At 35.1% G+C, this 22,757-nt stretch overlaps 1 protein-coding gene across 6 annotated transcripts in view; it reads left to right on the forward strand.

The window, feature by feature from the left end:
• LOC131078912 (uncharacterized) overlaps positions 1–22,757 on the forward strand; it is a 273,049-nt gene that overhangs the window by 109,060 nt on the left and 141,232 nt on the right. For all 6 annotated transcript variants that reach the window (XM_058016747.2, XM_058016743.2, XM_058016749.2 and 3 more), the window contains 6 exons: positions 8,791–8,919; positions 9,002–9,127; positions 12,284–12,339; positions 12,498–12,597; positions 12,950–13,067; positions 13,357–13,572. In XM_058016747.2, coding sequence (XP_057872730.1) covers positions 8,791–8,919; positions 9,002–9,127; positions 12,284–12,339; positions 12,498–12,597; positions 12,950–13,067; positions 13,357–13,572 — 745 coding nt within the window. The remainder of the gene's footprint in view (positions 1–8,790; positions 8,920–9,001; positions 9,128–12,283; positions 12,340–12,497; positions 12,598–12,949; positions 13,068–13,356; positions 13,573–22,757) is intronic.

The following is a 22,757-nucleotide window of genomic DNA, read 5'->3' on the forward strand; positions in this document are numbered from 1 at the left end:
CGATTTTTGGGGACGGTAAGGGACAGCAAAGGGGACGACTATATAAATAATAGGGAAAATTTAAAATATATGGGGAAAATTTAAATATTCATATGATAACATTGATAAAGCATTCATACATACATTATGGAACCTTAAAATATAACATTTTGTGTTAAATTGAGAATTAACATGAGAATCAAAGTTGAACAAATTAGCAAATGGCAAATATCAAACTCAAAACTTAATTCATATTGCTTTCAGAATTCATTGTCAATATTCATGTGATATTAAAAAATGTCCTTACAATTGGCAAAAGGAAATCGACAATGGTGAGAATCACAATCTGAAGGCAACCCAAAGGGTCTCATAAAGCTTTCAAGCCACTACAGACAACCTATACTCATTATATGATAAAGAGAACTCCATAGGTAGGTGAAATAATTTTAAATAAATAAATCAGTTTGGCTTTTTAGTTGGCAGAGTTGCATTGGAAGCCACAAACTAAAGTAAAATGAACTGTCATGCATTCCTTGGTTTTCTTGTGTTATGCTAACTCAACTTGTTGAGTGTTCTTTTAGCAACTTCCTTTGACTCTTGGATTTCCAAATCATCCCTAAATCATTTTGCACTAGTGTCTTATTTTTGTGTCTTCTAGGATCTCTATTGTCTGTTGAATTGCCTTGTAATGTTTTCTAAGAGTGTCTTCAAGTTTCTTACTTATTCAATTTGAGTAGAAGATTGGGAGTAGTGGCTTAGTAAGCTGAATTTACCAGTGTTCCACGGCCGTTGGGGACGCGGGGATGAGTTTTGGGGACGGGGGGACAAAGGGCCTAGGTTTGGGGATGACGACGGGGGTTTTGCAGGGGGGGGGGGGTGGCGGTGCTGATATAGTTATACATATACTTATAGCACTTGAAAAACTAGTTGTCAGAAGATGTATAACATTATAGGAATTACATTTCAAATGAAACTGTAGGAAATTAGTAAAATTATAAAATAGCAAAATTTGAAATATTGTATCTAAATACGAAGATTTCTAAGTTTTTCTCCTCTTTAGCTAGCTGGTAAAAAAAATTATAATTAGAAATGCAAACGAAATCAATAGTTTTAGTGGTTTTGTATTGCATTGGGGGAAGGGGTGGGGCCCACGTCAAATTATGGTTACCCCCCAACCCCCAAAAATTGCTCAAAATTAAAAATAAACAAATTTCAATTGCTTTTTGACATGTTCGAACTAGAGACTCTTGCAAGTCTCCCCACCCTTCAAGTGACCCTTGGGAGTCTCCCAAGAAGTCTGCCATGTAAACCTCCCTCAAACTTCCGCTTCTCAACACTGGTCCCCACTTCACCATGCCAGATGTGGTGAAGCCAACCCATGGGAGCTATCCAAACTGCAACACTAACTCTATCCCCACCTTGATCCCAGTGCAATCTATACACACATCCATCCGTACTGTGGAGATAGGAATACCTGGAAACATCTGCTACGCAACATCTCTCCACAACCTCTGCTAAACTCTCATGGATGTGATATCCAACTAAACCATCATGCCCACTGTCACCATAATCTCTCTGAAGCCATGTATCCAAAGATAGTCTCTGTGTCATAGGAGTAACAATCTCCACCGGATACACATCAACATGATGGGAAACTGAACACTACTCCAGCAAGTAGTCCCTAGCAATCAACTGAGCCAGGTACTTGCAACTGCTAGTTCCATCTACTAAAAATGGTAACTCTCCATCCCACAATGGATGGTATAACCTCAAAGCCAATCCACACCGATGCATCATCAAGTCCTCCATGTCTGGATCAAAAGAAAAGTGATGAGCACTCCTCATTGTGTAGTTGCGATAAAACACTCCAACCTTGATCAAAGGCTCATCTCTAACAATACTGGAATCAAGAGACGGCTCCAATCTCTGTCACACTCCTCATTGTGTAGTTGCGATAAAATGCTCCAACCTTGATCAAAGGCTCATCTCTAACAATACTGGAATCAAGAGACGACTCCAATCTTTGATCCCGAATAGCTAATTGGGTAGGGGCTTTGGTAACCTTCTCTAAAACCCAATCACAAAATCTCTATCAGGAAGCATTGTAGTCAGAGTATCTACAATTACTCCCACACCACACCTGATGGCGAGAGAACCTCGGATGAGAGTATCCTTGGTGGCTCCAAACGGACCCTCCCGAAACTTAGGACTCTCAAGAAGGTACTCAACAAATGAATCTGTGCAGTAAAAACAATATAAGGTTGAGTCAACCTTATCCTCTGAGACCTGCAGCTGATCACTCTGACTCTTGGACACAACAAGTTGACATCCAAAATCAGCTGCATGGGATGAAGTACTAGATTTGCTTCCAAGAGAAGGAAACAAATCTACATGAGAGCCATACTCCCAACCAGATGACACTCTGCGAGTCCCATGTGAAGTGGATGGAGTAATGCCGTGTACTAACACACAACTCTCTAGAGAGTCCACCATTGCCACACAAGAGCTATCAACAATTTGACCTGCATCATCGGTCATAGTGCTAACCTTGGGAGTTTCTAATGCAACAAGTGGCTCTCTGCTGGTCTCAATCGAAGTACTCATCCCAACTAAGTCATCTGTACCTACATCAATGAGGGATGTAGCCACATCCTCAACACATCCATCACTACAACCTGTGGGTGTAAACTCATCACCAAGTGCCGCTATAGGAAACTCAACTGTATCCACAGATGGTGAAGATTGTGCTAAACTCAATGCCGCGGTAAGCTCCTCAACTTGTGACTGTGACTCACGAAGGGCTGACTGAGCTCTCTCCAACGAGTTTATAGTCACCTCAAGCTCATGGGTAAGCTCATCAACCTCCTCCTCCTTTCCCTTCAATGCATCGTAGCAAGTGCAATCCCACTCAAGAAGATAATCCCTATCAGCTAGTAACTGCAAGTAATTCTGTTTCATTATCCCAATAGCTTCTCGGAGTGCGTGAAACTCTGCTAGGAAAAGGATACTATCACTGTGCTCATTTGTCTTAGGAGTACTCCAACCATAGGTTGCCAACATTTGTCGAGCGACATCAAAATGCTCCAAAGCTGTAGCAATCATATCATCGCTAACCTTCAACTGCCTAGCCAGATGATGATACCCCTGTGACTCATTCTTTCCACCCAAATCTGCGCTATGGTAAGAGGCTGTATCTACATCACTCACCTCATGATAAGCAGCATCGTGCGTGCAATCAACCATGCACACATCAATATCTAAGGTATTGCTGCTATGTACCTCGAAGGATGACTCAACTGGCAAAGTAGAAGTTGCTGATATGACAGTATCTTCACACACTTCCACTCTAGTGCAACTGTATCACCATCCAACTCACGATCTTGGGATTCAATGGCAACCAATGAATTTTCTAACTTGTTGTCTAAGGTCTGATTTGAGAAATCAGACTCATCATGACATGAATCCACAATATACAATGCATCTTTAGTGCCTAATTCCTGAGTACTTTCATGTGACTACTCAATAGTAGCATCTTGCACATGAGTAGTCACTGTTATCTAATGCTGATACAAAATTTAATCACTACTGCCATGTAATTCAGAATTGTTATGAGCCAAAATTCCCATGCAATCCTCATTCTTGACACTTGTATCATGAATGCCAATACTCAAGGTCACTCCCATGACACTTTTTGAACTTGCCATGACTATTGAATCATCATTACGCTCAAGTGGAAGGCTGCTGTCATGAAAATCAGACTTGTTATCATGATTGATAATAACTTCTTGAGTGCCAATAATCACCACATTCTCCACAAATCTCACCTTCTCTTCATGTACTTGCCCCTCAATCAAATATGGTTTCAGCTTGTCTTCACACTGTTCAAAAACACTGCAGACCAAAACGTAAGCAGCTGGAGAAGTCAATTTTTCTTGCCTATGAACAGCTAGAAGAAGTGTCATAATGGGCTGAGATATACTATCAATGTTATCCACAATGGAGATCATGATATCTCTCATGTAGTCCTGTATACACCTGTCATGCCCTGAACCAATGGACTCTACAAAAAGCCTGAATAACTGCAACACAAGATCATGCTGGTCATAATCAAGCATGGCAACACATGATCTAACTTGTGCCATTAGCTCTAAGACCTTAACCTTCCGTGTATAGGTAGGACTCCCAATGTCTCCAATCCCAACCATGCAATCAATGATCAGTTGAAAAACCTCTCTCATGGTGTTATCAGAATAAGGAACCAGAGGAACTATGATCCTCATGAACATATTGTAGCATAGGGCAACAACAAGCCTGATCTCACTATTGTTATGCCAAGTACCTATGCTCACCCAACACTGTCACTGCAGGACCCATTGTTTTCTGAAGCACTGTTGAAGGTGAATGCCCTACCATACTCAAACTTTCTTCTAGCCTTCTAAAAATACATAATGTATCATACCTGGACTGTGGAATTTCACCAAGTTTCTTAGCTTGTTCATATATTGTTCTCGCTAACCAAATCCAATCACCAGATACAATTTGTTTACCAAGGAACTGAAAATGCAAGAGTGCTGATCACTCAAATGTATGCTCAATAAAAATTTAATTCAAACCCCAATAGGATGGCAGGAAACCGCTCTGATACCACTGTAATATCCCTTGCTAAACTGCCTTTAACTTGCTGATTTAAGGCTCAAGGAATATCATCAAACACTTGTCATGAATCCTCTAATTTGCTGTCATTTGTTTCAGATTGATTTTTTTTGTTCGCTTGAAATGGTTTCAAATGATGTTCAAATGCTTGCAAATTAACACTACAATGTCTAATCAAAGAACTAGATGCAAATGCATCGTCTTTTGGTCTTTTCAAATGTATATATAAGAAATTCTGCATGTAAAATGTGCACCTACAGCCAACTGTCATTTTCACAAACACTTAGCATGCAAGCTATATACTTATCATTATGAGCATTACAACAGCATGAGGCATGCAATTTATAACTCCATCAAATGAATGCAATCCTAAGTACATGACAATGCTGATATGCCAAGACTCTTGGCTTTACATTGGTAGCTCAATACAGGGCCAAGTCTGATTGAAAAAGTTCTTCTACAGCAGCAACTCAAACTAAGCCATTGCAACTACGAATGACTGAAGATTACAATGTTTCAAATGCTGAATAAGTGCCAAACTAATTGAGATGTAATGACTGATATAAAAACCTGGCAATGGAGGTTGCCTGGATATATTGATTCGATTCCCGTTGTGCTTAATGAATTTACCCTCAAAGAGGTAGCGCCTAGCCTCATAGACCACTACCAATGCTTTCAGAATTTTATTGGAATTTATTTGGCCTTGAAACCACTGTCAATATGCCCAGAATTCAATGGCATCTATGCAGCAATTAATCAGATATGGTGCGGAAATAAAACCCTTGAAGAACCCTTGTGCAAACTCAAATAATAAGCAAAAATACTGTAGCGTTTACTGTTCACTCTACTGTAGCAGCCCATACAAATTTTAATATGCAAATGATAATCTTTTTAATATTCTGATTTGCGGATAGATATGCATCAAATCCTTGTGTTCTTTGTATTTCTTTTCCAATTTAACGCAAATAGAACCTCTGTTTGAAGCTCTCCTGGATGCCAAATTCAATGGATATTTCACCACCTCAAATGGCTACAACATTGAAGAAATGACGCTCTCCAATGGCTGACTGAAATCAGAAACCCTTGGCTTCTTCTCCCAATTCATAAAATGAAGAAATTGCTCAATAGCTTCCTATTGATTTCATTGAGGAGGTATTTATAATTCGTTTTAGGGATCGATTTCCCATAAAAGACATAATAATAACATTTTAAATGTTATTTCATTAAGACTTAGGGAAAACATTTAATATTTCATAAAGATTGGAATCCATAATTAATTTCTTAAATGGCCCCTCTTTTAATGAAGAGCATGACCCTTTCTTTATGAAATAATAATAACTTATAATATAACATTAAATGGCCTCATAATAAAATATATTAATGAAGTTATCACTTTATTAATATCCAAATAAGCATAACTCCATGATTAATCAATATTTCCTCATTTTGTCTGCACCGGGGAGTTGACAATTTTATCCTCTGCCCAACCCACTGACTTACTAAAAATAGAAAGGGTCCTTCTTGACCGTCTCCTGACTTACTATAAATAGTAAGTATATGAAATTGAGCCCAAACGAAGTCCAATTTGAGCCAAATGAAGACCAAAATGGAACATACTGAATTCTGGAGAAGACAAGAACCTCCATTGACCAAGCCTCTGCCTCAGAGACCCTCTATCCACAATTATTAGCCTACGAGGGTCAGAATGATAGGCTAATCACTCAAGAATAGGAACGAGCTAGAAAGGGGACATTACACGCAAGGGATAAAAGACTCGAAACCCCATAACAATTGCTGTTAGATAAAAGGAAAGCTGGAAATATGATGCTTGCTGTAGCTGCACAAGTGTAACTCCATAAAATTATCTATTATGCAAAGTCTAAGATGGCATTTGGAAATAAATAAGGGTTTGGAATCATTGTAAATGGAATGCCTCACTCGAATCTCACCCCAATCACAAATAGTCCATAAATCTTTCACAAATTTATTATTTGTTAAAAAATCGCAATAAATTTACCTCTCAGGACAATACCAATCTGGGAGATGTTTGCCCTGCTTCGTCATGACAAATCTCAAAGTGTATCCTTTTAGCACAAACCATGGTTTTGAATGAGTCATGCCATTTTAGCTAGGGAAGATCTTTGGCTCCCAAAACCAATCTTCACCTTAGGGGTTTCCTTTTAGTGTTGTTGTTGAGCAAACCTACTCGACCTTTACAACTAGGGTTTCGATAAACTACAATTACCAAGAATATGAAAATGTCTCCTCACAACCTTCTTTAATAGCCCCTTTTGGGATCTTTCTAAAAGTTATATTTTATAGCCATTTAATAACATTGTAGAAAATTCTAATTTATCTCCTTATAAAGTGACTTTTATTTTAATTTACTATTGAACCATATGTGTCACATTTGTGCTCCACCAGGACCCATCCGCTACCTTGGTACCCCCGTCCCTACCCCTGAAATGTTTCGGGTACTTGGGGAGTTGGGGTTCCATTGCCTAAGTCAGCACCTTATACCACCGGTGACTCAAACTTGAGCTCCGATTTTGATACAGACCTACCAATTGCATCTGCTAATTAGGGACAGCCATATATTTTCTACGTTTTTGTCATTTTATAGTTGAAACTTGGAGCCTTTGGGCATTTTGTTATAATTATTTTCTAATATGTATGCACATTGACAATGAAAGCATTTGAATTTTGTTAATTTGTTTGTCAATGCTCTTGTGAAATCTCAATTCAAGTCTAATGTTATGTATTAAGCTTCTACAATGTCTATGATGAATGTTTTAACAATGTTATGATATGAATATTTGAAATTTTTCTATATTTTAAAAAAATTCTATTTTTTAATAGCTGTCCCCTACTGCCCCCTAAAAAAAGGCCCAAATGTACCCTTGTACCAGAAACACATCCCACAATCCCCTGCTGTCCCTGTCACCAAAACTTGGTGGAGCATAGGAGGCACTTTATAATTCAATTAATTATATTCCCGTACAACCATCAAGTTGTGAAAAAAACCATAGTACCTCAAAGTTTCCTGATGAGGGGATGGGTTTTGGGATATACAAATTGAGGTGAATGGAAATCTTTAAGGCAAAATCTGTAATATAACATCTCTATGAGTGCCCCATGAAACACAAATAGTTTTCACAAAATATAAGGTTGCAAGCAGTATGAAATGGCATGCGACATATAGCAAACAATCTAGTGGCGTTCCCAGCGGATGTTGTAGAGGTGGTGAAGGTGGTGTTGGGGGGGGGGGATGTGTCCTTGTGAAACAATGATTTAAAAAATTGAAATGGACCATATTTTGACCTTGAAATTACTCTTAAGTTCTTATGATATTGAATTTAATGAGAATCAGTGCTTTCCAAAAATAGTAAACTTCTCCAAGAAGTGTGGAGAGCTCCCCGAATGTCGAAACTGCATTCAAAAAGTACCATTGGACGCATCTTATTTCATGAACTCATTGACACAGTCAAAATTCCTTTCCAATTAAGTTGTTGCTTTTCAAGAATCTTGGAACTTTCCAAGAATGTTGGAATGGACTGAAAAGGGACATCACACATAACTAGTTTAAGAACGTTCTTTACATGTTCTTAGTGAGCCATGTCATTTGTGTGTACTTGTAAGCATTCCAGTGGGTTAAGTTAGAGAGTACTTGCCAAAAAAGTAATCATAGTTGTGTGTATCCCTATGTTTTTCATTACCACCTAGTTTTTGGTGAATAACCCACTGAGTTTTGAAACTATGGATATTCATTTTAGCCTCAGTCATGCCATCAAAGTCTGATACATCATTTACTTACATGCATTAATGAACAATATATGAATAGCAACGATTATGGTCACTAACAAATCAAGCCTTGTGATTATGCTGATTCTAGAGCTTTTTGGTTCTTTTAACCTCTTTTTTCTTATACAACTTGATTGATTGTGAAAAATTATTAGAGTACTTGGTTAATAAAAGCTTTTTCCGTTCAATGTTTTTGTGCTACTTTGCTAATAAGGACAAGTCTTTTATTTTTCCTGAATGTTGTATCTAATTGTTTGTTGTTGATTTTAGTTTCTGTTGGCATAGTCTGTAGAGCATTTTTTCAGATTTATTCTGATGTTATCTTAGTATTCTAAATAAATTTATGACAAATTGAAGGTATATGGAGCATTGCGAATGTCTGTAAAAATGTTGCTAATGTGGAATTCAAAACTGGAAATTGATGGTGGAGGAGATACAATGGTTGGCACTTCTCTTTTGGAGGCAAGCAATCTTATGGTTCTTAGGGTATGTGGTTCCCTTTATCATTTTTATATTAAAAAATGCCATGTTTGCTTGTGCTTGAGACTGAACTCAACTTTTCTTGCAGGAACAATCAGTTATAACTTCCAATGCAAATTTAGGTGTTCATGGACAAGGTCGACTGAACTTAACAGGAGAAGGAGACACTATACGAGGACAACGGCTTTTCTTATCTCTCTTCTATGTTATCTATGTAAGAATTATGAATTCAAATGATTTTTTGGCTTTCCAAAAGTTGTTGCTAAATTACTTGGAGAAAATTTGATGTAATTTGCTGTGCAAATATTAGTGCTTGAACTTGATGTGGATGTATAGTATAAAGAGGAGAAAATGTGACGATAAGGTTCAAAAGGTTGCTGATACAATTAATCTGTCACTCCTTCCACTATGAATCACTTCATCCCAAAGAAAATTAACATAAAATAATTATTATGCTGAGAGTTGCAACATACAGTGGCAGTGGGCGGAGAAGCATTTGATGTTGTGATTGTGAAAGAAAAACTCCAGGTCAACTTTAATTTTAACATCCTCTTTGACATACAAATAAACTATAAAGTAAATATATAATTTATTTTCATTTAAAAATAATAAAAATAAAAATACAATTTATGGCCAACAACCAATACAGAATAATATTAACAATACATGTATGTCCAACAATACTCAACATTACTTATAAAAAAATATATATGAAATTGAAAATTCTGACACCTCTTCAAAACCAAAGCAAAATCAAGAAAAGGAGCAGAACACCAAAAAGGTAGGAAAGTCGAGTACAAACATCAAGGTGCCATGACATAAACAATAGCTTGGATTTCATTTTAGAAACAAATTGGTAGCTTCTAAATATGATTGTTTGCAAATCTTGTATTGTTTATTAATTAAATCAATAAATTAAAAATTATCCTCCCTTCCAAAATTTATGATAAGGAAATTTATGGAGCTTTAACCACTCCCTTACAGTATTTTTGAGAAATAAATTTATGTAGCTTTAATCCCTTCTTTGATAACTATGATTTTCCTTGATATTTCCAATTTTGAAAACTTTATGATTTTTGTAGTTAATATTACAAGTCAAGTAAAAACCAGGTGCCTCAAGAATGATATCTCTTGGCAAATTTTAGATTGATTTATCTAAGATGGATATGCTAGTTATTCAAAATCCAGAGTTTCAGGTTCTCATAATATAACTTTTATGCATGCATCATGGAAATTGCTGAAAATATCACCAACCTTCTATAGTGACGAGATCAATACTGCATGGCACAACCAAGTCAAGTTCAAAATCATTGTCGATTATTTTCTAAAGCCTGGTGCTTTAAACAAAAGTGTATTGATTGCTGGAAGTGTGTTCAATGACATGTCATTGTTTTTCTATTTTTTTTTGTATTCGTATATTAGTTCAGAATATGATGGTATAAATAAATTCTTCTTTTCTGTAATAGTATCCTACCAATGTACATTCAAAGAGGTAACTTACAAGAGAGCACACAATTAGTGAAACTGAAGTTTGAGTTGCAGATCTTTTCATATGAGCCAACTTGCCTTATCTGATATCACATTACTACGGTTAGCAGACAAATTTGCATGGCTTTATCCAAATTGCAACAAAAGTTAGAAAAAATCTCTACATGAGATTTGTGGGGCTTTTCTAATATAATTTATTGTAGCAAACATGTGTAATTGTTTCACTCTTACAAGAGACAAGGTGATTGTTTTTGACATCCTCATCATTCTTCTAACTATTTGAAATTTTTTATAAACCAACAATATTTGTTTAGGTCTCCATCTGGTTTCCCGTCTGACTTCTTAGAAGATTTAATTTCAGCCTAGCTTCATTTCATATACGCATATCAATTTAGGGCCCAAGCAGCTTACACTAAATTTAAATCTTTGAAGTTTGGGAATCATTTCTGTGTGGTATGAGATTGACCGGGGACAAGGAGGTGCTAATATCAAGGATTCATTTACTTGTGTGTGTTCTGTACTTATTAGTTTTGGAACTTTCATTGCAGGGCTTAGAGACCATGCTAGCGTTTAAGGCTTAAAATCCTGATGCAAAATATTTGTCTATGAAAGGAGTATTAATGGTTTGGTGCATCTCATTTGTTCTTGATCATTACCATTTGGTGCTGAACACAGTCAGGGAAAGGATTGTTGATATCTGTTGTAACCAAAATGTTTGATTTTGACAATCATTCTGAATGTGATGCCATTAATATTTTATGAGTAGTTGGAACATATAAGAATTCAAATAATTTGATGATTATCATTATGGGGTAGGCTGATGCAAAGGTTCTGTGACAAACCTCACTTTATATATTTAATATTTTAATTGTATTATCTTCTTACTATGTGAGGTTCGTGACATTCTTGTCCCCGAGCAGACAAGCAATTGAAGATAAATGCACTTTTCGACTTTATTCCTTGTGTATCTTTACTTATGTTGCATTTTTCCCTTTACCTGGAAGTTTGTGAGGAATGCGGCATGTATTACTGAGTTCTACTGAAAGAATATCCTGTTATGATGTGTGAACCTCTGAAAACAGTCTTGCATTTTTGTGATTTTTCAATTGTACCAATATAATCCAGTTTCCAAGTCAGACAGTCCTCCACTGTATCTAGTGTAAAGATGTTTCTTTTTTAATTTCTCCTTTTAAGGAGCTGTGAGGCTTCGTTATATTTCTAGTTCTAAGTGCTGCATTTTTTTGGTTTGATATAAAAAATTGAAAATCATGTTTATATGTAGTTCAACAATTTTGTCCTGAGATTTTCTTAAAAATGGTGACTCTCAACAAAATGAGACTGCATGGGTTTTGCTTCAGAACGATGATTCTCAACAAAATTCCATAGCTTGTTTTGCTTTCTTTTGTAAATGGGTCTATTTTTGAGTCTTACTGAGCTAGTCTGGTGGCTATGGACATTTAGAATTTCATTCTCGCGTTATCATTTATTTATTTTTTAATTTAACTTTTTTGTGAACCGAATTTTTACTTAAAGTTGTGTTGTTTAGATTGTTTAGCCATTATTTGCTGGTTTACAAGTTTCAACATCACAACTTATGCTTTTATATGGAGTATTTTGTTGTTAAATGTGATAAGATGTTAGGGTTCTTCTCTACTTTAGTAGGCTAGTACTGTTATAGTAAATGGATCTACTTTCAAGTCACATTGACCTAGTTTGGTCACTGTGGACATTAATATAATTTTAGTGTTGTGTTTTCTTTCTATCTTTTTGTTTCTTTCCTTTTGAGAACTTGTTTGTTCTCAAGGTTGTATCATTAAGTTATGTGGCCATTATTACAGTTCATGTATGAATATGCTGTATAATTTTGTTTTGCCTTCCATAGGTTGGGGTAGGGTCAATCCTAAAGGCACCTTTGGACGAAGAACCAAGAAGTGATTTGTAAGTATGAACTTTATTTTGTTATTTTATGTCAGTATCTCTGTCTTAGTATGTTTGTTATTTTAGTTGCTTAAATTTCAACTATATTGTTGTTTATATTTGGTTAGATTGAGTTCAATGAGTTTACATTAATTATTGGTGTGCATTTTCATGCTTAGGACCCCAAAGCTACATTGTGAAAGTGAAACTTGTCCTAATGATCTGATTTATCCTCCTGAAGACTGTAATGTAAATGCCTCGTTGCCTTTCACACTCCAGGTGAGAAATACTCTGTTTTGATATGCTTCCAGGAAACATTGTTTCAAATTATGATGAGACAAGAAACTGGTTAAATATTTTTATTAGAATCACATGATTATCATTAGAATGTCGGTATAACTTGCATTATTATAACACATAATCACGTCTGATGTTTTTGACTTCAATATCATCATTCTTAATGTAGAAGAAACATTTCCTAGGTAGTAATACCATTTTGTTTGACTGCTTATGTAATTTCATTAATTCTTTAATTTGAGCACTGTTAGTTTTGTCTATTATGGCTATATTTCCAGATGAATTTTCTAGGTTCAGCTTTTCATATTGATTAGAATAAGCTTCTCTGTTGCAGATATGTCGTGTGGAAGATATCATTATAGATGGGCTTGTGAAAGGTAGTATTCTTCATGTTCACAGAGCCAGAACGGTGATAGTCAGGCCCAGTGGCTCTATAACTGCATCGGAATTAGGTATAGATTGACTTGCATGGAAAAGTTTGTCTACACAGGCTATCCAGAAGAGCTTTGGCAAATGCCTGCCTGCAGAAATCTTTGTTCAAGATTTGTATAATCATGTTAATTTTATATGGTGCCATCAAGTGTGAGAGGTGCTCATATTTTCTATTCTTAGTAATGAGATCTTATAGATATGCAGTGACATGTAAGAACAAAAAATTTGTGACACTATATTATCTGTCATAGATGTTGACTTAGAAATGGTACAATCTTAATTGCTTCAATCTAATGAAAATGTTTGCAGGTTGCAAAGGAGGAGTTGGTAAAGGAGAGTCTGTAAGCAGTGGGGCAGGAGGTGGGGGTGGTCATGGTGGAAAGGGTGGCTCTGGAATCTTTAACGATCGGGTTAGTAGAGGTGGGGTGGTATATGACAATGGAGATCTACCCTGTGAGTTAGGCAGTGGAGGTGGTGGCAGCAATTCATCTTTAGAACAGAGGACTGCAGGAGGTGGTATAATTGGTATGAAATTGGACCACTTTTCTTCTAGAGAAAGGCCATGGGAGCTAGTGCAAAATAAGGTCAATCATTTGAGTTGTGAATACATTTAAATATATAAGATGCTGGATGTAGTTCTTTATATTACCATTGAATGAAAGTCTGATACATTGTCCAGACTGCAGCCACTATACTTGAAGTAATAATGCATAACAGAATCTAACCATATGCATAGACCTAAAAATACTTGACTGATAGAGTTTGAAGTTGTGAATAGTGGTTGACTTTGAGGAACTGAAATATTAAGTTAGAAAACAAGGCAATGGGCTGTATCAATGCTTCTAGTGGGATTTAAGTTTTATAACTATCATTACCCATTAAATTTGAGATTTCCCTCTTGGATCCAAAAAACCTGTGCATTAGACTTGTGAAAACCTTTAACTATAGTTGTGGGCTTGTACATAACATGTCTGAAACCTCACATGTTGAATATCTGCACTATGTGCAAACATGCCTCTGTGCCTTTACACCATACTTCTTAGAAATTGCCATGTTACTAATATAATTTATGGATGTGAAAGCGGTTGTGGTGTAATGGTAACATGGGATGATCAAAAGAGCATGCCCCAGGTTCAAGTTACTTTCACTTCAATAAATTGGTCCTGCTACACTAGCGGAGTCGAGATGCATGGTGAGGTTGTGGTGTGATGAATTTAGGTACATTTGAGGGTGACAAAAGTTAAATGCTTAAGAATTTTACTCAATTTTTTACCCTATAAAATTGTGTTCGAAGATTATCTGACATATCTCATCAAACTCTGGAACATAAATAAATATCATTTATGGATATACATATGTAAATAATGTGTCGCTATGCTCTTTGTGCACAATTTTTATTAGGGTCTTCAAGTAGTCTTGGCTGTGATTTATGTAGAAATAGACGAATGAAGGAGACTATAATGGCTTTCCCATTTTCCATTATCATGTTCCATCCTCTATTTACTACAAATTTTTATATAATGCATATATATTTATCATTTGTGCATGTGGAATACTCAGTAATAGAAGAGCTTTCTGATGCTGATAATTCTATTTATAATAGAATGATATTAATTAAAAAGTTATGGTCATTTATACAAGTTACTTATTGGTGAATATTCCTGAGTTGAAAGTGTTATTGAGAATGAGGATAGACAATAGTGCATGGGAAATAGGACCCAAAGAAAATACAAGTATACTTAAGTCCTGGCTCTAATATTGATATGCAAGAATGAAACACAATTACAAATTAGTAGAAAATTTTCGAGAACGATACAACAAAGATCCTATGCTCTTATGCTCTGATGCTTTCCTTTCATTGCTATCAAGCTGCTGATTACTTGCCCACATCCCATTAGATCAGAATATCAAACTTACAAGGCCATAAGACATCTGACCAATTTTTGTGGCTCTGTTTTTGCTATGGATGAATGAAACACAACTATGATTTGGTAGAAATGTTTTGAGCTATATACAACAGAGGTCCAATGCTTTGTACCCACCAGGAAATTTTGTTGGCATTTTGTCAAACATTATACAGCCAAATATGAAGAATATTTGTATACTAACAATAATAATCGGTGCAACTAAAACTTTGAATCATGTATTCATTATTAAACCATGCCAATATTCAAAGTTTCACAGAGACATTTTGTCAAATGGTTTGCATGCAACTGAATTTGTGAATATAATGTACGGTTTCTTTGGCAACATGATTATAACATTATTTATAATTAAATTTATCAATGTTCCGATCTCAGTTGATGGAATAAATCTGTACCATGTATATTTAGCCAATATGAGATTGCTGTTACAAATTATTACATTTAGAAATTCCCTGATAACATTACAAAATATAAATATTTATAAATTTTGATTGGCTGACCATACATCATAAATAGTGTGTGGTTGAAGCATCATATGCTCTCACCTTGCCTAGCTCGGGATTTGGGTGATCAGAAAGTGTGGAGGCATTGCATATGCATTTCTATATTGCAAAAAAATTAAAAAAATGTAGGGTGGGTTGTTATAATATGTGCATATATATGTATATACATATATACATGCGTACATAGACACACATACATATCTGTACCAAGACCAGTAACTTAGATAATATCCCCTTACACAAAAAAACTAAAATAAATCCAGAACTAATGGGGGTTTTTGCATATCCAATACAAACAAAGCTAAATTAAAACCTAGCTTTTTGTTCTTAGGCTAGGGGACAAGGCTATTTAGAACTTCCTCATAAGATGACGTTTTATGATTTTTTGTTTAATATGAAAAAACTTAAACAACTACGAAATACCCACTCATTTCACTAACAGTAGAAACTGAAAAAACATAAAGACGACACAAAGATGGAATTGGATTAAACATATATACACAATTTATTGTACTCAATTCCAAGATTATATCAAATGTAGTTATTGTTGATGTTATAGCAGCAGGAGTTCTCTTTCCACCTGACTGCTGTGTTAATTATTATAAGCATAATTATCAGGAGTGCATTTCTAGATTCGATTGTGTGTAAGATTTTTGCATCACAATCTTACACACAATCGAATCCAGAAATGCATTCCTGATAATTATATGATGGATTGTGGAAATCTCTTGGAACTGTATTATAAGCATTTTATTCATTTCGCCAGTTATCGCTGTTAAGGAAATTGGATCAGAAGATACTAATATATAAATATATTATGTATAGTTGATATTCGCTGATCAATGCAATTGCCGTTGTTATTGATTGATTGACCAACGAAGATCAACTATATATAAGTTGAATCGATGTAAATGTCAACAGTCACGTCTTTTGAATACTGACTATTTCCTAACAAACGACATAATAATAATATAGTCGCTGTTTTATAACCTGTCGGCATTACCCTGTCGGCATTAACTAATTGTAATAGGACTGTCACGATAGTTATCGTGACTGTTATACATGAACAGTCACGATAATACCGTGACTGTTTATGTATAACAATCACGATAGTATCGTGATACATAGTTAACTTATGAATTGTAGATTATACCATTCGATTAATATTTAGTGTTTTATATATATATATATATATATATATATATATATATGTATAACATAATTAATGATTGATATATTATATTAGTATATATATACTATAACTCATTATATATATATATATATAATAGTTTTACGTCATTTTTGTAAACACGAACGAACATATTTTAACACTCCCTCTTGAGAGAAAGTTTACCAAGTTTGTAGAATTTTCACATCAAAATATATGACTCAATTCAAAATGTCATATCATGATAATTTATCACTTATAACAATATACATATTTGAGATGTCCGGACCAATCCGGCTCAACCCCTTTCGGGAGTCTATCTTAAATAATTGTTAAACAAGTGATGATTTTGGTAACAAGATGTCCGGACCAATCCGGCTCAACCCCTTTCGGGAGTCTATCTTGAGACCTGGTTTCTATTGTCAGGATCGTCACCCTGAAATAGAAACGATAAACAGAAGATCGTCATCTTCGCACAAGTTTGAAATATTTCAAAAATTATATATATATATTTATGAATGAAATGTACATTAATAGTTCATATTTTGATCAAACCAATTTTGTTCCTGAAGAATTCTATCTTCACCCTTGCAAGGGATTTAGTGAAGATATCAGCATTTTGTTCCTCAGTGCTGATGTAGACTAGTTTAATAATTTTTCTGTCTACCATATCTCTCACATAGTGATATGGAATCTCTATGTGCTTTGACCGATTGTGAAAAACAGGATTTACAGAGAGCTTGATGCAACTCTGATTATCACAATGAATAATGGTAGGTAATAGAGGTTTACCAAATAAGTCAAAAAGTAATTTTCTTAACCATACTGCTTCTCTAGCTCCCATAGATGCAGCCATGTATTCTGCCTCTGTCGAACTCTGAGCTACAGCTGATTGCTTCCGACTAAACCAAGATATTACTGCGGAACCCAAACTGAAACAAACTCCTGTGGTACTCTTCCGATCAGTGGTACTTCCTGCCCAATCTGAGTCTGAATAACCTTGAAGTTGAATTTCAGTCTTGTCATATTTTAGTCCAAGATCACTTGTTCCTTTTAAATATCTCAAGATGTGTTTAGCTGCCACTAGATGAATCTGTTTTGGTTCACACATGAAGTGACTTAGTACATTTGTGGCATAGCAAATGTCAGGACGTGTATTCACCAAATACATGAGGGATCCAATTATCTGTCTGAAGAGTGTCACATCTGCAGGTTCTGAGTTTTTTGCTTCATCCTTTAATTTCTAAAGATTTGTCTCCATAGGAGTAGCAAGAGGTTTACAATCTACCATACCAAATCTGTTCAGAATATCAGAAATATATTTCTTTTGACTGAGGAGAATATGATCTTTGTTTTGAATAATTTCAAGACCTAGAAAGTAGTGTAGTAGGCCCATATCCTTCATATCAAATTCAGCTACTAGGTCCTTTTTACATTTATCTATTAGATTGTCTTCTCCTGTAATGAGTAAGTCATCAACATAGAGAACAAGGATTATCATGTCTCCTTTTTCAATTTTGAAGTATATATTAGGATCTGCAATATTTTTAGAGTACCCCAATTTGCTCAAATATTGATCTATTCTTTCATACCATGCTTTGGGAGCTTGTTTGAGTCCATAGAGTGCTTTCTTTAACTTGCATACGAATTTATTTTTGTCATGAGTGAGAAATCCTTCTGGTTGTTCAATGTAGACTTCTTCCTCAATCTTACCATTTAGGAATGCAGTTTTGACATCCGTTTGATGTACTTTCCATCCTTTAGAGGCTGCAATTGCAAGTATGGTTCTGACAGATGTGTAACGAGCTACTGGAGCGAATGTTTCCTCATAGTCAATGCCTTCTTTCTGTGAAAATCCTCTAGCAACAAATCGGGCTTTATGTTTATCAATACTGCCATCTGGAGCATACTTGATTTTGAATAGCCATTTTGATGATACAACTGACTTATGTTTAGGTCTAGGGACAATATCCCATACATCATTTTTCATGATGGACTGATATTCTTCAACCATTGCTTCTCTCCAGGCTTGTTTTAATAATGCTTTCTCAACATTGACCGGTTCTGATTCTGATAGTTCAGTTAGAAGTGCAGTGTAACATTTTTGCGTTCTAGTTCTTTTGTTTTCTCTGGAGATTTGTGCTGGTTCCATATTGTTTTCTTCAAGCATTTTCCTAGCCCATAATGGTCTCTTTTTGTTGTTTACATTTTCTACACAAGAAGGTTCAGGATCAAGGATTGCGTTTTCGTTATTTGATAGTGTTGAATTCATATTTGAATTGTTATTCTCGCTTTCTTCCTCAAGTGATAAATCTTTCTCAAGATCAAACAAACTGTTGTCTTCATTATTAGTGGATGAGAAGTTTTCTTCAAATTTGACATCTCTGCTTATTTCTACTGATTTTTGATTAGGGATATAGATTCGATATCCTTTAGAGTCTTCACTGTAGCCTAGAAAAATACCTTTCTTACCAGAAGGTTCTAATTTGGTTCTTTTCTCTTTTGGTACATGTATATATACTGGACATCCAAATACTCTTAAATGACTGAGATCAGGTTTAACTCCTGTAAATACTTCTTCTGGTGTGGTATTTTCAAGTATTGCATGTGGACATCTGTTTTGAATATAAACTGCAGTGTTGGCAGCTTCTGCCCAGTATGATATATGAATATTATGATCATGCATCATAGCTTTTGCTGCTTCAATGATGGTTCTGTTCTTCCTTTCTGCTACTCCATTCTGTTGAGGGTTATAAGGTACAGTATACTCCCTCTTAATCCCAACAGATTTACAATAGTTTTTGAAGTTGTCAGATGTGAATTCCCCACCATTGTCTGACCTAAGAGTTTTGATTTTCTTATTGGTTTGATTTTCTACCAATGCTTTGAATTCTTGAAATTTGGCTAATACTTCACTTGACTCTTTAAGTTTAAAAAAATATATCCATGTTTTCCTTGAATAGTCATCCACAAAGATTAGATAATATAGGGCACCTGAAAAAGAAGGAGTGGACATGGGGCCACACATATCAGTGTGAATGAGTTCTAAAACACTATTCGTCTTGTGTTCACTTGTTGGAAAAGATCCTTTAATGTTCTTTCCTAATGCACATCCCCTACAAATGCTCAAGTGTTCAGATTTTAGAGAGGGTACCCCAGAGGTGATTTTATGCAAAGTAGGAAGAGCACTATATCCAATGTGTCCTATTCTTTTGTGCCAAATTTCATTATTCTGTTGAACATTGTGATTTAGGGCTACTTTTTGTTCATTACATAGTTTGTATAAGCTTCCATCTCTGGACCCTATGTGCATTGCATTTTTGATGTTTGTGTTTTTGGTCCAGAGAAGAACTTTTTCTTCATTAAATGTTACCCTATATCCTTGATCAGCTAACCCTGATATTGAGATTAGGTTTCTCTTTATTCCGGGCACATATAATACTTCTTTTAACTGTAGAGTGAGTCCATCTCTTATCTGTATCAAACAGGTCCCAATTCCTTTTACCGGATAAGTGGAGTTGTCACCAATGGTTACTTCTTCTATAGAGTTTCCAGAAAGGGTTTCGAACTGATCTCTGAATCCAGTGATATGTCTTGATGCACCGCTATCTATTATCCAAGTATTTTTATTGGAATTTAATTCACTTGCTAAGGCTAGATAAAAAAGAGAATTTTCTGTTCCTTTAGTTTCTGCTAAGGCTGCTTGAATTTTCTGTTTTTCTGGACAGTATTTGTGAATATGTCCAAATTTGTCACATTTATGACATTTTATTTTGGAGAGATCCCTTTTGAAGTGATGTTTTCCATTACTTGAATTGTTGAATTTTCTCTTCTTTTTCTGAGAAGTTTTAGTATGAAGGGCTTGTACTTCATTTTCATTTTTCGACCCTATTCCTCTGGATGCTAATCTCGATTCTTCTTGAGTACAATCGTTCTTTAATTGTTCGAACCTAGGTAAAGGTGGTCTTGTACTTATGCACTGAATGAAGGTTTCCCAAGAGATGGGTAAACCCTTTAGGGCGATAAGTGTAAGTTCAGTATCTTCTATAGTATTTCCAATACAGAGAAGTTGACCTCTTATTTCAGATATCCTTAGGAAATAGGAGGTGATTGTTTCCCCTTTGTTCATTTTCATGTTGAGAAGTTGACTCTTCAATGTTAAGATTCTACTGGCATTGTTTATCTCGAATGTGTCTTGAATGATTTTAAACATTTCAAAGGCACTGGTAATTCTCGATATGCTCGGGAGGATAGAATCTTTCACTGAATCTATAATCAATTTCCTGGCTTTGTTGTTTCTCCTTTTCCATGTAGTTTTCTCAGTTTCTTCTTTTGGCATTTTCATATCCTTCTCAATATATTCCTCTAGTTCAAGTTCCATTGGAAGAGAAGTAAGTCTTGTCCTCCAAGATACAAAGTTTGAAGGACCTTCTAATCTATCTTCCATTCTCATACAGTGAGCCATAATTTAATTTATAATTTAAAATATTCTCAGCTATATGTTAGGTTTTATATATATATTATCTTCTTTATATTCCTTTCTGCTCTGATACCATGTTAAGGAAATTGGATCAGAAGATACTAATATATAAATATATTATGTATAGTTGATATTCGCTGATCAATGCAATTGCCGTTGTTATTGATTGATTGACCAACGAAGATCAACTATATATAAGTTGAATCGATGTAAATGTCAACAGTCACGTCTTTTGAATACCGACTATTTCCTAACAAACGACATAATAATAATATAGTCGCTGTTTTATAACCTGTCGGCATTAACCTGTCGGCATTAACTAATTGTAATAGGACTGTCACGATAGTTATCGTGACTGTTATACATGAACAGTCATGATAATATCGTGACTGTTTATGTATAACAATCACGATAGTATCGTGATACATAGTTAACTTATGAATTGTAGATTATACCATTCGATTAATATTTAGTGTTTTATATATATATATATAACATAATTAATGATTGATATATTATATTAGTATATATATACTATAACTCATTATATATATATATATATAATAGTTTTACGTCATTTTCGTAAACACGAACGAACATATTTTAACAATCGCTGTCTTATTTTAGCAATCTCTTTATTTGCTATAACTGTTTGTGCCTATTAATTCCAATGTGTGATTAGTTAGTAACTATTGGGTTGTTTATTTCGCACCCATTGCTTTAGATGTGAACCCCCGATCGGAGTCATGTCCAATTGTTTGCCTTAGACGGGTATTTAGTCCCTTTGATCGGGGGTATTGGTAGTTAGAGTCTGCGAAATATATGCTGTGCATATATGTGTAATCTCTGCGAAATATATGCTGTGCATATACGCGTGATCTTCGTGGAATATATATACTGTACATATGCGCGCAGCAAACTCAAACAATCAAATAAACATACTGCATAACAAAGTGTGATCTCTGTGTAAAGAACACCTGTGCAAATTGTCTATACTGCTGCTTACCTACAGTCTGATTTAAAATTAACATGGTATCAGAGCCAGGTTTAAACAAGATCAAGATCAGACTCCTTCAAACAACAAAAGATGTCTTATCTAATTAGATCTATCTCAGAATCAACGATGGTGAATGGACTCAAGGTTGAAGATAGGCTTGATGGTGTAAAAGTATTGTAATTTCCAATTTAATGGACAAGTTATATGCCGGATGGTGTCTTTTATTTTGATATTATAACTGTAACACTAATATTGTTATCTTTCTTTTACTGCAGGTAAGGAGGATGAACATGTATCGATTTCAATGTCATCTCCTTTAATCTGAATGATGTATAAATAGTAAGATGTCCACGATCAAGTGGCACCTTGATCGGACATGTCTTTTGACATGTCCGACCAAGATGTCACTTGGTTGTGACTCTTACAACCATCAACCTATTCATAACTAATCGATTCTATAAACATACCCGATAATGAATCGGCATCATTGTTAATGGTAACAGTGCTTATAAACATATCCGATAATGAATTGGTATCATTGTTAATTGTAACAGATCTAAAACATACCCGATAATGAATCGGTATCAAGGCATATGATAATGGATTAATATAAAGTAAACAATAACAATAACTGTTA

This window comes from Cryptomeria japonica, chromosome 2 (genome assembly GCF_030272615.1).
Source record: "Cryptomeria japonica chromosome 2, Sugi_1.0, whole genome shotgun sequence".
Taxonomy (NCBI): Eukaryota; Viridiplantae; Streptophyta; class Pinopsida; order Cupressales; family Cupressaceae; genus Cryptomeria; species Cryptomeria japonica.